The 16,960-nt window shown below is 34.1% G+C and overlaps 3 protein-coding genes across 3 annotated transcripts; 1 reads left to right on the top strand and 2 right to left on the bottom strand.

Annotated features, from left to right (window-relative positions):
• Positions 1-421: 421 nt before the first annotated feature.
• LOC140059209 (uncharacterized) lies at positions 422-9,226 on the bottom strand. Its single transcript, XM_072105074.1, has 4 exons — positions 9,014-9,226; positions 6,293-6,567; positions 3,175-3,398; positions 422-2,738 (listed from the first exon to the last, which is right to left on the bottom strand). The coding sequence occupies exons 1-4, from the start codon at positions 9,035-9,037 to the stop codon at positions 2,203-2,205; spliced, it is 1,059 nt and encodes a 352-aa protein (XP_071961175.1). The 5' UTR covers positions 9,038-9,226; the 3' UTR covers positions 422-2,202.
• A 2,345-nt stretch (positions 9,227-11,571) lies between these two features.
• LOC140059015 (ragulator complex protein LAMTOR5-like) lies at positions 11,572-12,502 on the bottom strand. The gene is made up of 4 exons (XM_072104827.1): positions 12,404-12,502; positions 12,117-12,178; positions 11,880-11,997; positions 11,572-11,782 (listed from the first exon to the last, which is right to left on the bottom strand). The coding sequence occupies exons 1-4, from the start codon at positions 12,436-12,438 to the stop codon at positions 11,722-11,724; spliced, it is 276 nt and encodes a 91-aa protein (XP_071960928.1). The 5' UTR covers positions 12,439-12,502; the 3' UTR covers positions 11,572-11,721.
• Positions 12,503-12,761: 259 nt separating this feature from the next.
• Positions 12,762-16,882, top strand: LOC140058475 (uncharacterized). The gene is made up of 6 exons (XM_072104097.1): positions 12,762-12,826; positions 13,175-13,921; positions 14,418-14,582; positions 14,939-15,076; positions 15,273-15,373; positions 15,586-16,882. The coding sequence occupies exons 2-6, from the start codon at positions 13,186-13,188 to the stop codon at positions 16,510-16,512; spliced, it is 2,067 nt and encodes a 688-aa protein (XP_071960198.1). The 5' UTR covers positions 12,762-12,826; positions 13,175-13,185; the 3' UTR covers positions 16,513-16,882.
• Positions 16,883-16,960: the final 78 nt, after the last annotated feature.

Below are 16,960 nucleotides of genomic sequence, written 5' to 3' on the forward strand. Positions count from 1 at the left end.
TATGAAATCCTCAAGGACGATCTTGAGAGGATCATATTTTGTTTACAATCTTCCGTAAAGGTATTAAATGATTACATTCCTTCAGTATTTGTGTGTATTAATTAACGTATTACCTAAATTCATTTAATCAGCGTCGTGATCTTGAATACTTGTGACGTAGTGGTTTTTGAACGTGGAAGTCCTGAAGTTCACCCGGATGTGGTTGCTAAACTTCCGGGAAAAGACTAGAAGAATTTCCTCAGTGTTTCAGCGTCTTAACGTATTTCAACGAATGAAACTTATTGTAAAACAGAATGTTCTGGGTTCATTACCCTCGCGAGTATTAATTTGGTTTCCATATATTTATTATTATAATCATTTTCATTGACAGTAGGCCTATTTTGTAGATTTGTAACTTCTAAACAGGTAGGCCTATGTTATTAAATATGTTTATTGTTTTGACAATTTACAAATATGTAATTTACGGCATTTTATATAAAAGAATCACAGCAAAAAAAATGTAAAAATTACATATATTTATTAAGGCCGATTTACACAGACGAGCGGTAACGGTAATACATTAACAAAATATAACCTATTCCTTTTGAACATTTACACAAAACGCGGAGCGGACTGGCGGTTTACGCTCAGGATAGATATAGATACTACGTAGGGAACTACTACGCGGTTTCTCGCTTACCGTTACCGCTCTCGTCTGTGTAAATTGGCCTTTAGTACAGTGGAGTCTATTGACTTTCTAGAGATGCCATGACAAATCCAGACGAATAAATGCATATTAAATAAAACCAGGACGCATACCATACGCCTACGGAATAAATAAACAAACCAGCTCAACCACAATTGTAAGAAAATATAGCTTTTTAATAAATGCAAACAAATACAAACAAGTACAAATAATTAATATACAAGGTCTTTTATTAAATACTGTATTATTCATGTAAGCTCAAGCTTAATTTGTTTTTCTTTTAGCTTTTAGCAAGCAATGGCATAATTAATTATTACTTATAGTACTGTAATGCCAAATGAAGTCTCCCTCTAGTAAGACCGAGTGGATGTGTTTCCACCTATATTTGCGTTTATCCATGCAATACAAAATTGGCCCTTATAATTATATTCCGTCCCTAAAATTCGTTCACACTTGGGACGGATTGCAATAAGGTATTAGGCTAGACTTATAGACTTAAGCTCAAGATTAAACCCTTGGCTACGATCGTCTTAGATTTGAGACCATTGCAATAAGAAGCCTAAGCCTGTCTTTATATTGCAATCCGTCCCTGGACGCAACGCAGAAAGTTCGGCGTAACGCCGCGTGTAGACCAATGACGATTAGGCCTACACATAATCCATCCTTGTGATTGGTCAAATTACTTGCGTTACGCTTACGTCATTACGTTCTATAAATGTCTTAATTGAAAGGATCGGAGACTGGTGTTAATGGCGCTGCACGCACCTACTAAATTCCTAGTTCTCTTTGAGAACATTTTTTTTAAACTTTCGATGAAAGCTTTTAAGCGTTTTTAAACGTACGCATTTAAAAACATGTTTTATCCTTCTATTATTTATACAAAAGCATGCAAAAATCCGATTAATTACCAAGTAGGCTACATATAAGATAGAAATATTAGCTAAAATTCACTAGGCCCATTCTCCAGTGAAACAATTAAGTTAAAAAGGCAGTTTTTTAAAATTTAAAAAAACAATACTTGTGAAGTTTATTTTCGCTATCTTACTTAATAATGCCACAACCGAAAATGATTAAAAACCCTGACAGTGTACTACTGTACTTTATGTACATATCACTATACACACCGTATTACACGTTGCCACCATGCGTGCGATATCACGCGTTGCGTGGGTGTGTACCCTTATCGTCTTTTATTTCCATTTATGTTCAAGTACTGTAAATGATTGTTTCCGATGACCAAGATAACAAAATGCAGGTGATATAAAGTCTCTATTTCTCCATGGTTGTTATTGTTAAGTTAAGTGCACACAGTTTCGTTGTGCCGGCCACGGGTTAACATGCGCCGTTCATTTTTTTTTTAAACCAAAAGTTCAGTTCGTCAGCATTCGACTATATCTTTGTATTTCACGTAGGCCATACTAAAATCAAATTACCACCAGGCCTATGTACCTCTGCAAGATCGTCCAAAAACAGAGTTGTCCGTTAGTTTATTCGTCACTGCTGTACATCATCAGTGATCATGGTAGGCCTTCAAAACGTACATATCTACGATTGCTATAGTCTGTCTGTGTGTTTAGCCCCACTGGATAATTGTATCTGCGATGTTCAATGCTATCGTCTGCCTCCGCCTCCCCATGGTATCGCGCGCAGTGATGGCATGACCTACAGTTCTTTAGCAGACTTCGCGTCTCATCTAATTCACTTTGAATTGTTTTAAGTTCATCTTTTGTTCGCTTATAGTCTTGCAGTAAAGTTCCAATGGTTTCTTCTAAGTATTGTAGTCTATTTGATTCGTTTGGTTCTATGTTTAACTTTTTAGATGAGTCTGTAAACGCACTACTCTCGCCGACCACACTAAGATCATTTTCAAACTCTTGAATGCCAAGAAATTGGTATTCTCCGTTGCTTATCCCATTCAACCATGCGTTGGATTGCCTAGATGGTATAGGTACAGAATTGCGTCTATAAAATGCAATGTTTTCTCTTCGGTATTGAGTTTGTCTTGGAGGCAAACCATTATTTGTTGGATGAACAACGTTGTTTTTACTGATACCTAAAAAGGAAATTAATATTTATTAATATTAATAATATTCTATTATACGAATCATTTAATTTATATGCCATCGTCATCATTATAATCATCCCTGTTCATCAATATTGATATAATCATTCAATGCTAAGTAATAGAATCGGTGTTTTCACCATTGTCACTAATCGTCAACATTAGTCACCAATAATTGCCACTGTCAACACATTATTACTCATCATGGCTATCAACATTTTCACCATTCGACAATATATCGTCATCCTCATCGGAATCACATTTATTTACAAAAACAACATTACCATCGCAGTTAGTTCCTATCAACATTTCTTAGGTCCAAAGCACCACATATATTCCTCCATTGTTAGTCCTCTTCAATTTTGTCATTCAATTTTTTTTTTCCTGTTTTTTGATGTATATCAAAAAGTAAGGCAATTTTACAAACCTTCAAAAAAGAGCTTGTTAAAATAACTGATTACGTCATCTGATCCTTCTTTTTCTGCCTCTTGTATGGCGTTTCTACCCTTTGAATTAAGCAACGTGACGTCAGTGCCGGCCTCGATGAGTGCCTTCACAACACCTAGATGGTTTCCTGTTGACGCTAAGTGTAACGCAGTATCTCCAAAATGCGTTTGTTCGTTGGGCTTACAGTTGTGACTTAAGAGAAGTCTGGAAGAAAACAATTTAACAATTCATTTAGTAAATCTAACGTAAAGAATCTTATATTTTGGTTCCCACTACAGACGCAACACAAGAACGTAACGCAACGTAAGTGATTCGACCAATCACAAGCGATTATTTAAACTGTTGCTTGTCATTGGTAAACTTGCTTGCGTTGCGTCTACGTCCTCGCGTTGCGTTTCTAGTGATGACCAAACGACCAAAAAAAGTTTCCCCTATTTGGTTTTGTTACTATATTAGGGCCTATATACCATATTGTAAATATAATTGTGTTGCAATTGTATTATCAATAGTATATTGTATTTGATCGTTTTTGTCTTAGTGTGTAGGCCTATATGCGATTCAACTTTGTTTCTTCATGTTCGGGTTAGGCCCAATTAAACCGTAATATACTCTAATTAAATATAGGCCCTTTTCATACAGTATATTAATCATCTTTCACTGAAATTGTTCGTGAGTAAAAGTGATTGTTTTTGTTTTGCAAACAATAAATAAAATAGACCTATACTCTGAAACTGAAATGTATGAAAGACCGGAACTGTTTTTATTTTTATTTTTGATTCATAACCATCTTCCACTATTGTTATACTGAAATTATTCGTGAATAAAAGTAATTGTAGTTTTTAAATTGTTTTTGTTATGCAAATAGAAACTTAAACACGTAATAGTGAATCAGAAATTATAAAAGAATTGTTTAATTCCAAGAGTGTATAGGGAGCACGTTTCCTGATCCGCCAGAGTGAGTCAGTCGGTGAATGTGTATGGATAAATCCATTCCATTATGGAAGCACTTAGAACGTGAACTTAACAACCGGGAACTTAAACATTTACAACAAATTAAAACCTACACATCCGGATTGGTGGTATGCCCGGTGGTATGTTGATTGAAACAGAGGATAACCGGTAGTAATCAAAAGATCCGTTTGTGGAATAATTAGCACTTGAAACCAAGATGAATAAACACAAAAAAATGGAGGCGTTGGCACATTTGCAACGATCACATCACCCACCCACCCACCCCTCTTCAATTAGAGTTTATTTCAGAATCATACTTCGGTAGTGTAAAAGGTCTACTAGAGGGGTAGTAATCTTACTAAGTTTTGGGTCATAATGACATTTGGTAGCTTTCCGTTAGCTTTCCGTTAACTATCAACAATATAGGAAGTATTTATATTACTAGGATCAATAGAAATCTTTGTTGAGGGATGGGTTGATCTCCCAATGGAAGTGACGTCATATAATTTTTCGCTTGAATGGGCAACGTGCTCAGTCAAATCCTCGGATCATTGTTACTGTTATGTATAGCAATTCATATTGACGTCATACGCCTTAAGTTTTGACATTTGAAATACAATAAGGTATAGGTTTGTTAGCTCGTTTTGCGTAGGGGTACAAATACTGTAAAATGAACCCCTCCCATTTATAAACATTTAATTCAATCATAGATAATATAATTTAACAATAGAATTGATGATTTGACAATATTTCATTCTTTGATATTGAACATAACATTTTGGATAGACTTTGGAATTTAAGGCGGTAAACTGAGTTTGTCTTTTCTAGTCCATTCATAGGCCTATTTATTACTGACTGACTGCTAACTGATTTAGGACCTATGTATGGTACGCTCGATCGGTGCACTGTTACGGTTATAAAAATACTATCAATGGAAAAATGATTAATTTTATCGTATTATGTATGCATTTATTTATACATAATACAACATAAAATATATATATAAAACGATTAATATTTTTGAAATTTGAAAACTAATCGTAAGACAAAAATAAAAACTCTGAAAAAAATTAAGAATACATTTTAAAATTTATATTAAAAGTAGGAGGTGTGGAAACTTGTAACATCATCTACTGGAAACTGCTGTACTGTATACCAAATTATACCATAAAACCTAAAAATAGAACAGTGTTTGCACTGTGATGTATAATGTAACGGTCCCTTGGATGTTAACTTAAACCGTACCAGGTACATTACGACGTACGAACGGCCGGTATATATCGGAAACTAGTGTTCCTCAAGGATTATAGTATAGGTCTACTTTAGATGTAAAAGATAACTGAACAAGCTGTTATATTATTTGCTTATTTAAATAATTTTTATTTTTTTTAACCATATTTAATGAGGGTGATCCACCCAGCTAATGCTGATCATTAGGGACCCTCAGAGGTTCACAAGACAAACATATACACAAGATGCTCTACATAAACAAAGTCTTATTACAAGTCTTTGGGAGTGGAGTTGTAAAATCCTAACATGTGACGGGACTTGAACCCAGGACCCTTGGAGTGGTAACCAAGCATCATAACCACAAAGCCACAACTCCACATCAATAATGATGTACATATATGATGTAAAGTAACCGCACTAACACATCCTATTTACTAATTACTTGCATTAATTTTCATTTCATGAGTGTTGATCATCGGAAGCCATTTTCACATGATGTTCCAAATACAAATACCGTATTTATTTGCATAAACGCCTCTCCAAATAAAAACACCCCCCCCCCCCAACATCATATTGAGAGTAAACGCCCCGCCACATGCACTATATACATAATATTGTATTACAATACATATTTACTTGTAGTAGAATTCATTGGATTTACATGATCTACAATTTACCCAGCATTATGTTGTATTTTTTTTTTTATATCTAGGGGATATTTATTTGATTTATGTTACCGTGCATATTACACACACGTGACAAAATAAAAGCCTCCCCCGAATAAACTCCTCCTCCCCCCCCCCTACAAACCCCGGGCGTTTATTCGAATAAATACGGTAAATATAACAAGGATGATGAATATGAGGAGAGACATCATGTGAATAGGCTAAATTTTACTACAAAGAAAGTTCTTTTACCTTACTAATTTCTCGTGGCCTGCGTGTGAAGCTGCGTGTAATGGCGTGGCCAACCATTTAGTTTTGATATCTACACGTGCGTGGTTAGCCAATAGACAACTGGCTATTACAAGATCCCCCTTCACACACGCACAGTATAAGGGAGACTCAAAAGTTCGACCGTCTTGTTGATTTACCAATTCCTTTGTTCCTTCGTACGTCAAAAATTGTTCAACATCTTGTATATTCCCTTTTTTCACTGCCGTAATAAATGAAGACATCACCGCACTTTCAAGCTAAGTTTGAAAATAAAATATCAATATATTAGTCTCACGTTTTGTATTGATAATTCTATTCCTAACGTTGATTGGCCCGTGGGAGTATTAGTCAGATGGCCAATCAGCGTTGCGGAGCGTGTAACTATAAACATTTATAAACATTAGTAGTACTTGGATTCAAGAGGAGTGGGTAGACTTGGATTCAAGAGGAGTGGGTAGACTAAGTTTATTATTCTAATTGGATTAATTGAGGTTTAATAGGCCTAGAAAATAAATAATAAGATGTGTTGGTGTGCTCAAAGTACCTAACATTTGTTAATTGCTCAGAATGTTTCGTTTTACCCTCCCACGTTTCGGGATAAGGCATTTGACACCCGTCAAATACACCGACGATGCAATTTCGTGGTCGCTTTAATTGGCGCATAAACAAATATAGGCCTAAGTCTAATACAAATAATAAATTTGCAATATCATAATTATTAACTAATCAATGTCATTGTTAAATATAGTAGCAATTCAACTTTAACACGATTGGAAACGTTTTTTTTACTCTAATTAAATATAAAGCACAGTAGAACTCTTGTGGCACCCCTATATATTCAGGGGATTGTACCCCTATGTATGGGGATTATACCCCTATATATTCAGGGGATTGTACCCCTATGTAGTATGGGCGAAATTTCTCGTGAAGCCAATACTTATTTAGAGGACACTCCTATTTACTGGAAGACTTAGTTGGGTAAACTGTGTTGTAGGCCTACGAAATTAAGGACGCAATGAACAAACAGGCCTATCGGAAAAAGCGGTAAAAAAAATTGGGATATTTTTGGTGCTCTGAAAGGTTACCAAAAGGTGAATTAAAAAGACAAATAATACTATTAACTTACACGGTTAAACAGTTTGTTTGTTGTTTATGCTACATAAACAGATAATAAACACAAAGCTAAGGGGATATTGACATCAAAGATGGCGCTATTTTATTAGAATTTCTAAATGAACTTTGAGAGTAAAAGGAACTGTGATTCACAAGGATTGAAATCCTTGTAAAATTTAACTAATTCTACGTACGGTATTATAAAAACGGGAAACTACTTTTGCTGAAACTGTTATAAATATGACCCCGTGACTCACAGATAAGGATGTAAGTTAGTTAATATGCTTTTGGTTGCCTGTTTTTTAAATATAGACACAGTAATGACAATTTGTTAAATAAATTTATAGAGGAGACTTGTACTTGATATAATATTTTATGTAATTAATATTGTTAAAAATACAAAAATATAATAAAATATCATAGATAATAAAATATTGATTAATTTTAAGAGATAATATAATAGAGGGCTGGCGAAAAATAGTAGTCGTAGAAAGATATACAAATATTATGGACACGCGCGCGCTTATACGTACAAAGAATGCGTAAAAACAGAAAGTGTGAAATTCGAAACAACTTTCTAGGTAATTATGATAAAAAATATATTTGTAAACATTGACCCAAATTAATATTTTAATACTATTGACTTTATTGAGAATCTTGTCATGAAGTCAATAGGCCTACTTTAATAATCGAATAGGCGCGCCTACGTTAACAAGACCGCATTTAGTATTACAAAATATATAGAATTTAATTAAGATAAATGCGTTGAACTCATGACCAACAAATATACACGTATTGATAATTTAGAACATAAATAATGGTAAAAATAAAGTGGTCAAAACATCCTATATTAAATTATTGTTCTGGCACAAAAACGAATATTAAATTGAGACACGGTCGATTTTTATGGATAGAGTGAAATTTCAGTCTTTAATGGGACGGCGTACGTTTTGAATTGTTGACTATAAATATAAAGAATATCCTTACCATATTGTAGGTCTGATGTTGTTGTTTCGATGAAGCTAGATGCAGAACTATCCGAATGTACAAGTATATATTGTGCCTATGAATAGGCCTATATAACATAAATAGACGGTAGGCTACAATTTTCTGTCCAGTACAGTTTCGTAAAAATCCAGCTATGACCTATATGACATAACGTCTGGGTATTTAAACTTCAGGTCATGAAGGACTTCCCTTATGTTACGTGCAGTCCGGTCAGTTAAAAAAAAAATTACCCGGAATTTTATGTTTTTACATTTGTATTGGTCACGTGGTTGTTTCATTACGCGGATTACCGGTTCGGTCAAACGGACATTTTTATCATCAAATATGGTTTTTATTTTTTATAATGAATCGGAAAAAGTAACAATTTAAAGTCGCGGATAAAACTGTACATGTCGCATAATCAACATTGTACCGAACTCTCATAGATTTTAGTTTCCAGGAAGTAGGCCTACATAAGCTGATTTCTCATTTTCATGATTTAATATTAAATGTAATAATAAATATGACAACGATGATTATTCTAACAACATAAACAAGGAATGCTAACTTAATTATGACGTAAGCAATGAGAATTTAACTCACCCTAAGTTGTAGTGCTTTTGTCATCGCCAAGTGCAACCTGGGACTATTCTTCTGTAATGAATGACGTCATATTGGGATTGTTTGCTAGGCAACCGATTTATTATTCCTCCGTAGGCTAAACATATTTCAATATTCGTCCTTGATGATTGTATATGAATTATAATATCTCTATGAAGTATAGTGACTGTGTTGCTATACGAAGCTCAAATTGTGTCGTCTTCCTCGCACCGCTGTTGAGAAAAACTATTTGCTAGATAATGACGAAGGAATACCGTTTGGGGGATTTCCCCTTTCCGCGTGACTGATAATAAGTCTGTGTTCCATGAGGAATAAAAATACGTCCTGCTACGGTGATTTTCTATTACTTAACATATTCCTGTTTTTGTATTTGAACCGTCTTTAAACCCCAGAATAATACCTAAATATTAATAGATAATTATTCCCTCAACGTAAATATACACCTCGATTTATCTCCATAAAATATACCGTAATGAGTTAGACTTATTAGTGGGGGTGTGAATATCAAAGTACATTTCGACTAAGTATGGGGCGCCTGTCGAGATATTTTTATTTAAAATTTAAGGCCCGACTGATTCCCTTATTTTTGTTGTTATCAATTATAAATATATAAAAAAAAGAATGGGATATATATGTTAAATGTAAATGTAATTATTCGTCCTCAAGCTTAACTGAGAATATTCGGATTAGGACCTCTGCAGGCTAAAGATAAATATGAGGACAATTTTGATAAATTAAATGAAAACTGCAGGAAGTATAATCTCAACTGGTATAAAGCAGATGAACAATGTTTTGGTCGTTCGATTTGCACCATAGCAACATGGGGAGTTTTGGGGTTTTATTGCCACAGAGTGTTTCCGCATCGGTATGCGGCAACAATCGCGCCAGATTATCAAACAGCGTTCTTGTATTCAAAGTGCTCGTACTTTAAATATTTTTCTCTTTTGATGTAGTATCTGAAGTTTGTTAATACAGAATTTCGCCATAATCCCGCACGGACGGACGTTTTGAAATATTGTATAATAATATCCGAGGAGAAACTGGAAGCAGATAACTACCGGTTTACGTACCTCCGGCGGCCATTGTAACGTTCAGTAAATTCATTTTCTTTAAATGCTCAAATGTTTCTTTTGTATGTTATAATGGAGAAATAATCTTCATGGTATTATCATTGTATAATTTATGAATATGTATATTTAATAGGCTAAAGCTATGTCGACATTATTAAACAAGTTTGACAAAAAATTAAGTGTGATGTCCAAATATGGTAGTGATATGCTTAAATATGGTAGTGATATGACATCATCATGTTCATATACATTGTTTTGTCACATTAAGTTTGATCAAGGAAGAGTTAAATTACTCTTCCCTGGTTTGATAGTGAAGACAAAACTTGATGGTAATTAGGCCCTACGTCGGTACAGTTTTATGATAATTAAATTTACCGATATACAAATTGTACAAATCAAAATAAACGAATATTAATTATAATTTAAGTAAACACGGATTGGAAAGTATTTTCAACTTTTTTATGGGGACAAAAATAAACATACTTTACGCGTAATTTGCTTTACTATAATTTTGTTAATGAAGAGAGGTCATAAATAAATAGTTTTTATATAAAAACAACTGATAATTAACTATTGTGGTTTTACTGTGTATTTGGATATATTTCTTTTATTGTCTTTTTGGGAACTACCGTATCTATATCCTGTACAAAAAATTGTCATAGATCGAACATTTCGCAGTCAGAGTCACAATCACAATTGTGACATTACAAATTAATCATATCCTGTTATAATGACAATGTGTTTTACTTTTTATCATTATAAATTAATACCAGATTTGTGAACGCCGCTGTAAACTGTAAAATCCCGTTGTGTGCTTGTTGTTGTTTAGATTGAAGTTAGTCAACCATATAATAAATTAATTTGCATAATTGGACAGCCGAATCTGTAAATTCCCCCCCCCCCCCATCTCGTTCATTTCTCTGAAAATGTAATGCTTTTTAGCAACGCACACCTTATATTGTACTAAACCTTGACACAGTTAATGTTTAATCCGAATTACGTTGCTGGCGGATCTCGTATTAGACTAAAGCTCTGTCTACACTATCAGACTAGTTTGACCAAAAAACGGTGATACTGTATGTCCAAATATGGTAGTGATGTAACTGCATCATGTCCATATTTGGGTACATCACATTTTTTGTCAAATAAAGTTTGATAGTGTAAACAGAGCTTTAGATGAAGTGGAGATATTCAACTTGTTTTTACCACTGTGTGTTGTATCAGTAATTATACAATAACAATAACAAAATGGTGACTCAATTAATTTGCATACTTTTTATTGATCTAATAAATGTTATTCTATTTTAATATCAAATAATTATACTTGTTTCTTTACCTAAAAACACATGAATTAAATTACTGATATAATAAGAAAAAATATATTGTAATGAAATCTACACTATTTTGGTTCCATAAAATGTAAAACTGTCCCTAATATGGGAATAACAACAAAATATGTAATCTCTCTTGTATAGAAGATCAAGCATTCTTGGAATTGTAAGATGGAATGATTCCTGGAAAAATCATGAAATATTTCCTGGAACACAAGAGTGGGAATTATTCCTGTTTTTTGCCTGGAATAAATACATGTTCTGTAATTTCCTCTTCAATAAAATGCATTCATAATTTTCCTTTCCTTACGGCCATTGACACTCCTTTTTCAGATTTTATTAAGATGTTTCTAAAAACATAAAAGAAAACTATGTAATGTTTTACATTGGCTCTCCAAGTAACAAATACGCAAGTGTTATATTCCTCACAGCAGAAGAACTATTTACCCTTTATCATATTCTAGACAGACGACAGGAACTTTACTGCCATCTGTCGACAGTAAAGTAGCTTGTTGTGCTAATGCTGTCACCAGTCCAGCAGATTCAAGTAATGCTTCCCCTTTTACTGTATGAAAAAAAGAATGATTAAAATGCGTATATACTATAGGGCCTATATAGTATATCCTATCCATGCAAAATGCTTATTTGTATTTTAAAAGGACAATTAAATATAAGCATCCTTACCTCCCAGACACAACCCCTGTTGATCGGTACAAATAACTCCTGATACTCCCGGAGCAGCCATTCTGAAAACATTATAAAACCCTATTAGCTGGGCCTAACAACCTGGATTTATACCTAAAGGGCTGGCGGGGTTCGCTCGATCTCGCACCGTTAGGTGGATCGTCAAGAGGAAGTAATTAAGAGCCTAGGTTAAATGCAATTAAAATAAGGATAAAAACAAATTATTTGGTATAAATTTCATCTCACGACAAATTTAATATTTCGAAGTATACTTAAATATGATTTACGTTTTTTCCAACTGTGTATCCAATTCGTTTTCCATTATTGTAATATATTTCCGATCAAAACACACCGACAATTGTTTTCGTGTTTTTCCTGCGTGTGGTGTCACATGACTCTGGTATTTAAAGTTTGCCAGAATGTCTAGATTAAAGTATTTTTAACTTAAATAAATAAATCTTATACTAAAGACTTACTATAGCATAAGAATATAATTTTGAAACGTCATATACTGACTGTACATTCAAGTGATAAAGTGGAAATAATAAAAATAAATATATGTTTAGAATAAATAAATGATGTTACCAAATGTGTTAAATAAAATGGGTAAAATGGAAAGGGAATCTGGAAACACACCATTGGAAGAACGGGAAAAACAAAAGTATACCCTTTTGTCAGCTCAAGTATATTCATTTTTGTACAATTTGTAGGTAAATAAAAGTAACTATAATACTATTCCAAGGTGGAACATAGTACGATATACTATATGATGTTAACAAACATTTATACGTTATAGAAATTATGTTTTTTAGATAATAATAAAATAGCCTACCTACCTAGGCTAGCTAGGCCTCTACTATAGCTAGAGAGAGTGTGTAGGTAGGCTAGTCTATGCACCTGTCACCTGTGTAGTTAGGCTACAGGCAGTGCCTACAGAGCACAATGACAGTGTGTGACTGGACTTATTATCTTGTTTGACTTATGACAATAGGCGGATCACATGCGTTTATATTGCTCATTTATTTTTAACTAAACTTTATCACTTCCCTTATTTTCAGACGTCTTGAAGATGCAGGCAGAATCTGACAACCAGAATGCAATTGAAGATGTGTCGGAAAGAAGTCTGTGTGAGGAGACATCAGTTTCTGATGCTGTAACAAAAGCTTCTTTGGAAGCAAAGAGTAAAGAAAGTGTGTGTCAAGATATGGGGTTATTACATGATCTTAGCTCTCCAGAAAGCAAAGACAAAGTATGTGGGTCATTACCAGAAGTTGCCAGTTCTACAACTGAAGTTTCTGAAAGTTTGCATGAAAACTTGTTACCAGTGAAATGTGAAGAAGCAAAGAGTGCTGCATCAGAAACAGTAGAGAGGACAAGAGAAGGAAGTGATTACAATGGTTCCTCGGCTGATGTTACTCCAGCAGAAGAAGTTTCTGAAAATCCTGACAATAAACTATCAATTGTTGTTGCTTTACCAGCGGAATGTGATGGAGCAAGGAGTACAGAAATTGTAGAGAATGCAAAGCAAGAAAGTGAGGACAATAGTTTTTCAGCTAACGTTACAACTCCAGCAGAAGAAGTTGATAAAAATTGGGAGAATAAACTACCAACAGAATGTGAAAATACAAAGAGTGTAGAAGGTGTTTGTCAAGAGAAGATGCTATGTAGTTCTAACTCAGTAAAAAATTTAGGAAAGAAGACAAGTTCAAGAAATGGTGGTGATCTTTCAATAGCTGCAGTTAGGCCTAAGATTTTATTACGTAGGTTGCCAGAAAATGTAGAAAAGACAACTAAAGTCAATGATGGTAAGTTCACATGTGAATTACAAACCCAACCAGCCAGGAATGCACTTGTCAATTGTATGACCCACCATACGACCCCCGGGAGAGATGCGTCATTTGTCCGATGTGCATCATTTGACGAAAAATATGACTTATCTTTAAGTGGCCATGACACACCCATTTTGACGCACTGTGACCATGTTGGTATGATGATATGGTGGGTGGTAAAGTGACTGACATTGACACACCATTGTTCACTGATGTGACGTACCATCTAGGTTTTTTGATGCAACCCTATTATTTGTAAATGATGTATACATGACGAACCCCTCTCCCAAAGGGTCATATAGTGGGTCATACAATTGAAAATAGCATTGTGCCACCTCAATTGCATGACTAAAAAGTCTTTCACACCTGTTCCGATCTGGCGCTGGTAAAGAAAGTCATGTGTGAAAGACCGTTTAACTTTTTTTATTCATCTACGCAGATGTAATTGTATATTGCTTTTTTGTTGTTGCAGAAAGTCAACATTTACGTAAAATAGAAAATGGTGAAATAGGTAAAGACAGCTCTAATGCATCTGAACAGAAATCAATATTAGCAGAACAAAGTGATTCCAAGGCAGCATCAATTGTCAAGAAGAGAAGAGGCAGAAGAGGTGGCAAGAAAGTTCAGAATCCTCCAGGTAAGATGATGATGATTGGCATTGGCTTTTAGTGATGTCGATTTTCTTCATGATATGGTACTCAATTATAATATTTTAACACTTTATGACATTTTTCAAACTATTTTATCAAAATATATCATGGTTGAATACCAAGGAATATCTTTTCCAGCTACACTATTAAACTTTATGTGACAAAAAATGTGATCTGCCCATATATGGACATGATGTCATATCACTACCATATTTAAGCATACCACTACCATATTTGAGCACATCACACTTTTTGTTTGTCAAATAATAATGAGTGCACTTTGTACACATGCTTATGATTTAAAAACTACACTTTAGTTATGGAACTTCATTTCTACTTTCAGTTTTAGGTTATCATATAGGTTACTGCTATGTATGTCACTATGCGTTGTATTCTACAAGAGCGGCCATTAACCATTTCAAAGGAAACCAACATCAAGATAGAATGCAGATGATAGAGGCCATGACAAAGAATAGAAATGGTAAGTGACCTCTGTGATATATAAGGGGATCTTACCTACTGAGCTGACTTGATAGTGGTGCGACATGGGCAGGAATTTTAAAAGCTCACAAAATTTATTGTTTTACATCTAAATGTAATAGGCCTATACTCATTATACAAACTTTGAATGACAATTTATTCCCTCTTTTCTTTCAAAATAATCATGTTCATCTCAGCAACAGAAAGACAGACGTCAACCAGGACAACAGATGCAAATAGGAAATTCTTTTGCCAAGTGTGCGAAAAATATGTTAACTCTGCCCAGCAATTAAGTAAGGTAATTAACTGTGTTATTAAATGTATGAATACTGCCTTCAGACGTTGACCTCATATCATTTCTTTAATGCTTGTATGTTATTATCTTTTATGTCAGAGTATGTAAATTAATTTTACTTGAAACTTGATTAAAATATAGTCTACCACTGTTAACTTTCCTGAAACCGAACTTAATTAAAAATTACAACTTCATATGTTTGTTTTTTTTTACAGCATACAGAAAGTAACAGGCATAAGAAGAAAGTGCAGAACAGAGAAGAAGGGAATGGTTCAAATGATGCATCTGAAAATGGCAACCAATCACAGAATGCAAATTTGAATGGTGATCAGGTAACCGGTCAAATGGTTCAAAGCAGTAATGCAAAAGATGCGCACAGTAAAGATAGCCAGGTAACCTGTACAACTTTTAATAACAATTCAAAAGATGCAAATGTTGATTCAAAAGATGCACATGTTGATTCAAAAGATGCACATGTTGATTCAAAAGATGCACATGTTGATTCAAAAGATGCACATGTTGATTCAAAAGATGCACATGTTGATTCAAAAGATGCACATGTTGATTCAAAAGATGCACATGTTGATCGTAACCAAGTAACCAGTGCATCTGTGCATAACAGTTCAGAAGATACAAGAAGCAATAATAAACAATTAAATAATGCAAGCAACCAATCAAAAGATACACATGTGGATTTGAAGAAGGAAAAACCTATAGTACTCTTAAAACGCAAATTACCAGACAGTAAAAGAGATACAAGTAAAGATGAACAAATTGAAAATAGACACAAACAAACTAATCCAAAAACTTTACCATCACCCTCTGAAATGGATTTCCATAGATACGACGAGTGGTTGCATTGTCAATGGCCAATGGTTCCTCAAGGAAGGGGTAGGGCATTAAACCTGCACAGAAGAGGGGGTAGAGACGGAACATGGCAAAGCAATATAGAAAATCACCATCCTAGTTTTAACAGTAACATGCACTACTATCATGCAGCTCCTTTAAGAGGACGTGGTAGGGGAATTGGACGACAACCGGTTTATAGTCATCTTAGAGAGGAAATCCATTTACGACCTCAATCTTCTTCAAACTATGCCTATTCTGAATTTGGACATAGTCATGGTTATAACATGCTGTGATTTATCAAACTGGTCACTTCACAATCATTGTATTTAATATAGAGTGGTCAAAATCTTCACTGAATTACTTTGTAGTGGTCAATCCGCTCATCTGTCAATCAAATAACATTGAAGACGGTGTTTTGTAGGAAATGATCAACACATACATGGTTTTTTAAAGTGTTGACGCGACCAGAGTTTGCTAGGCAATTTGAAAGTATTTGCGCTTATCACATTCTTTCAGGTCATAGGTATCCAATTAGCTAATTTTCCTTATTTATTTTCTAATTTTTCATAATCATAACTATAAAAATATATTTTGAAATTAATTAATTTAAAGCTGGTAAAACGACAATACATTAATGATTGTACTGTATTTGTTTTTATTTTTCTTATTAAGAGTTTATGAATTTATTGTCATTAAAGGTTGAGATAAACATTTTGAAATAAATTATCTAAAATACCACCA

Source organism: Antedon mediterranea, chromosome 9, assembly GCF_964355755.1.
Source record: "Antedon mediterranea chromosome 9, ecAntMedi1.1, whole genome shotgun sequence".
NCBI lineage: Eukaryota > Metazoa > Echinodermata > Crinoidea > Comatulida > Antedonidae > Antedon > Antedon mediterranea.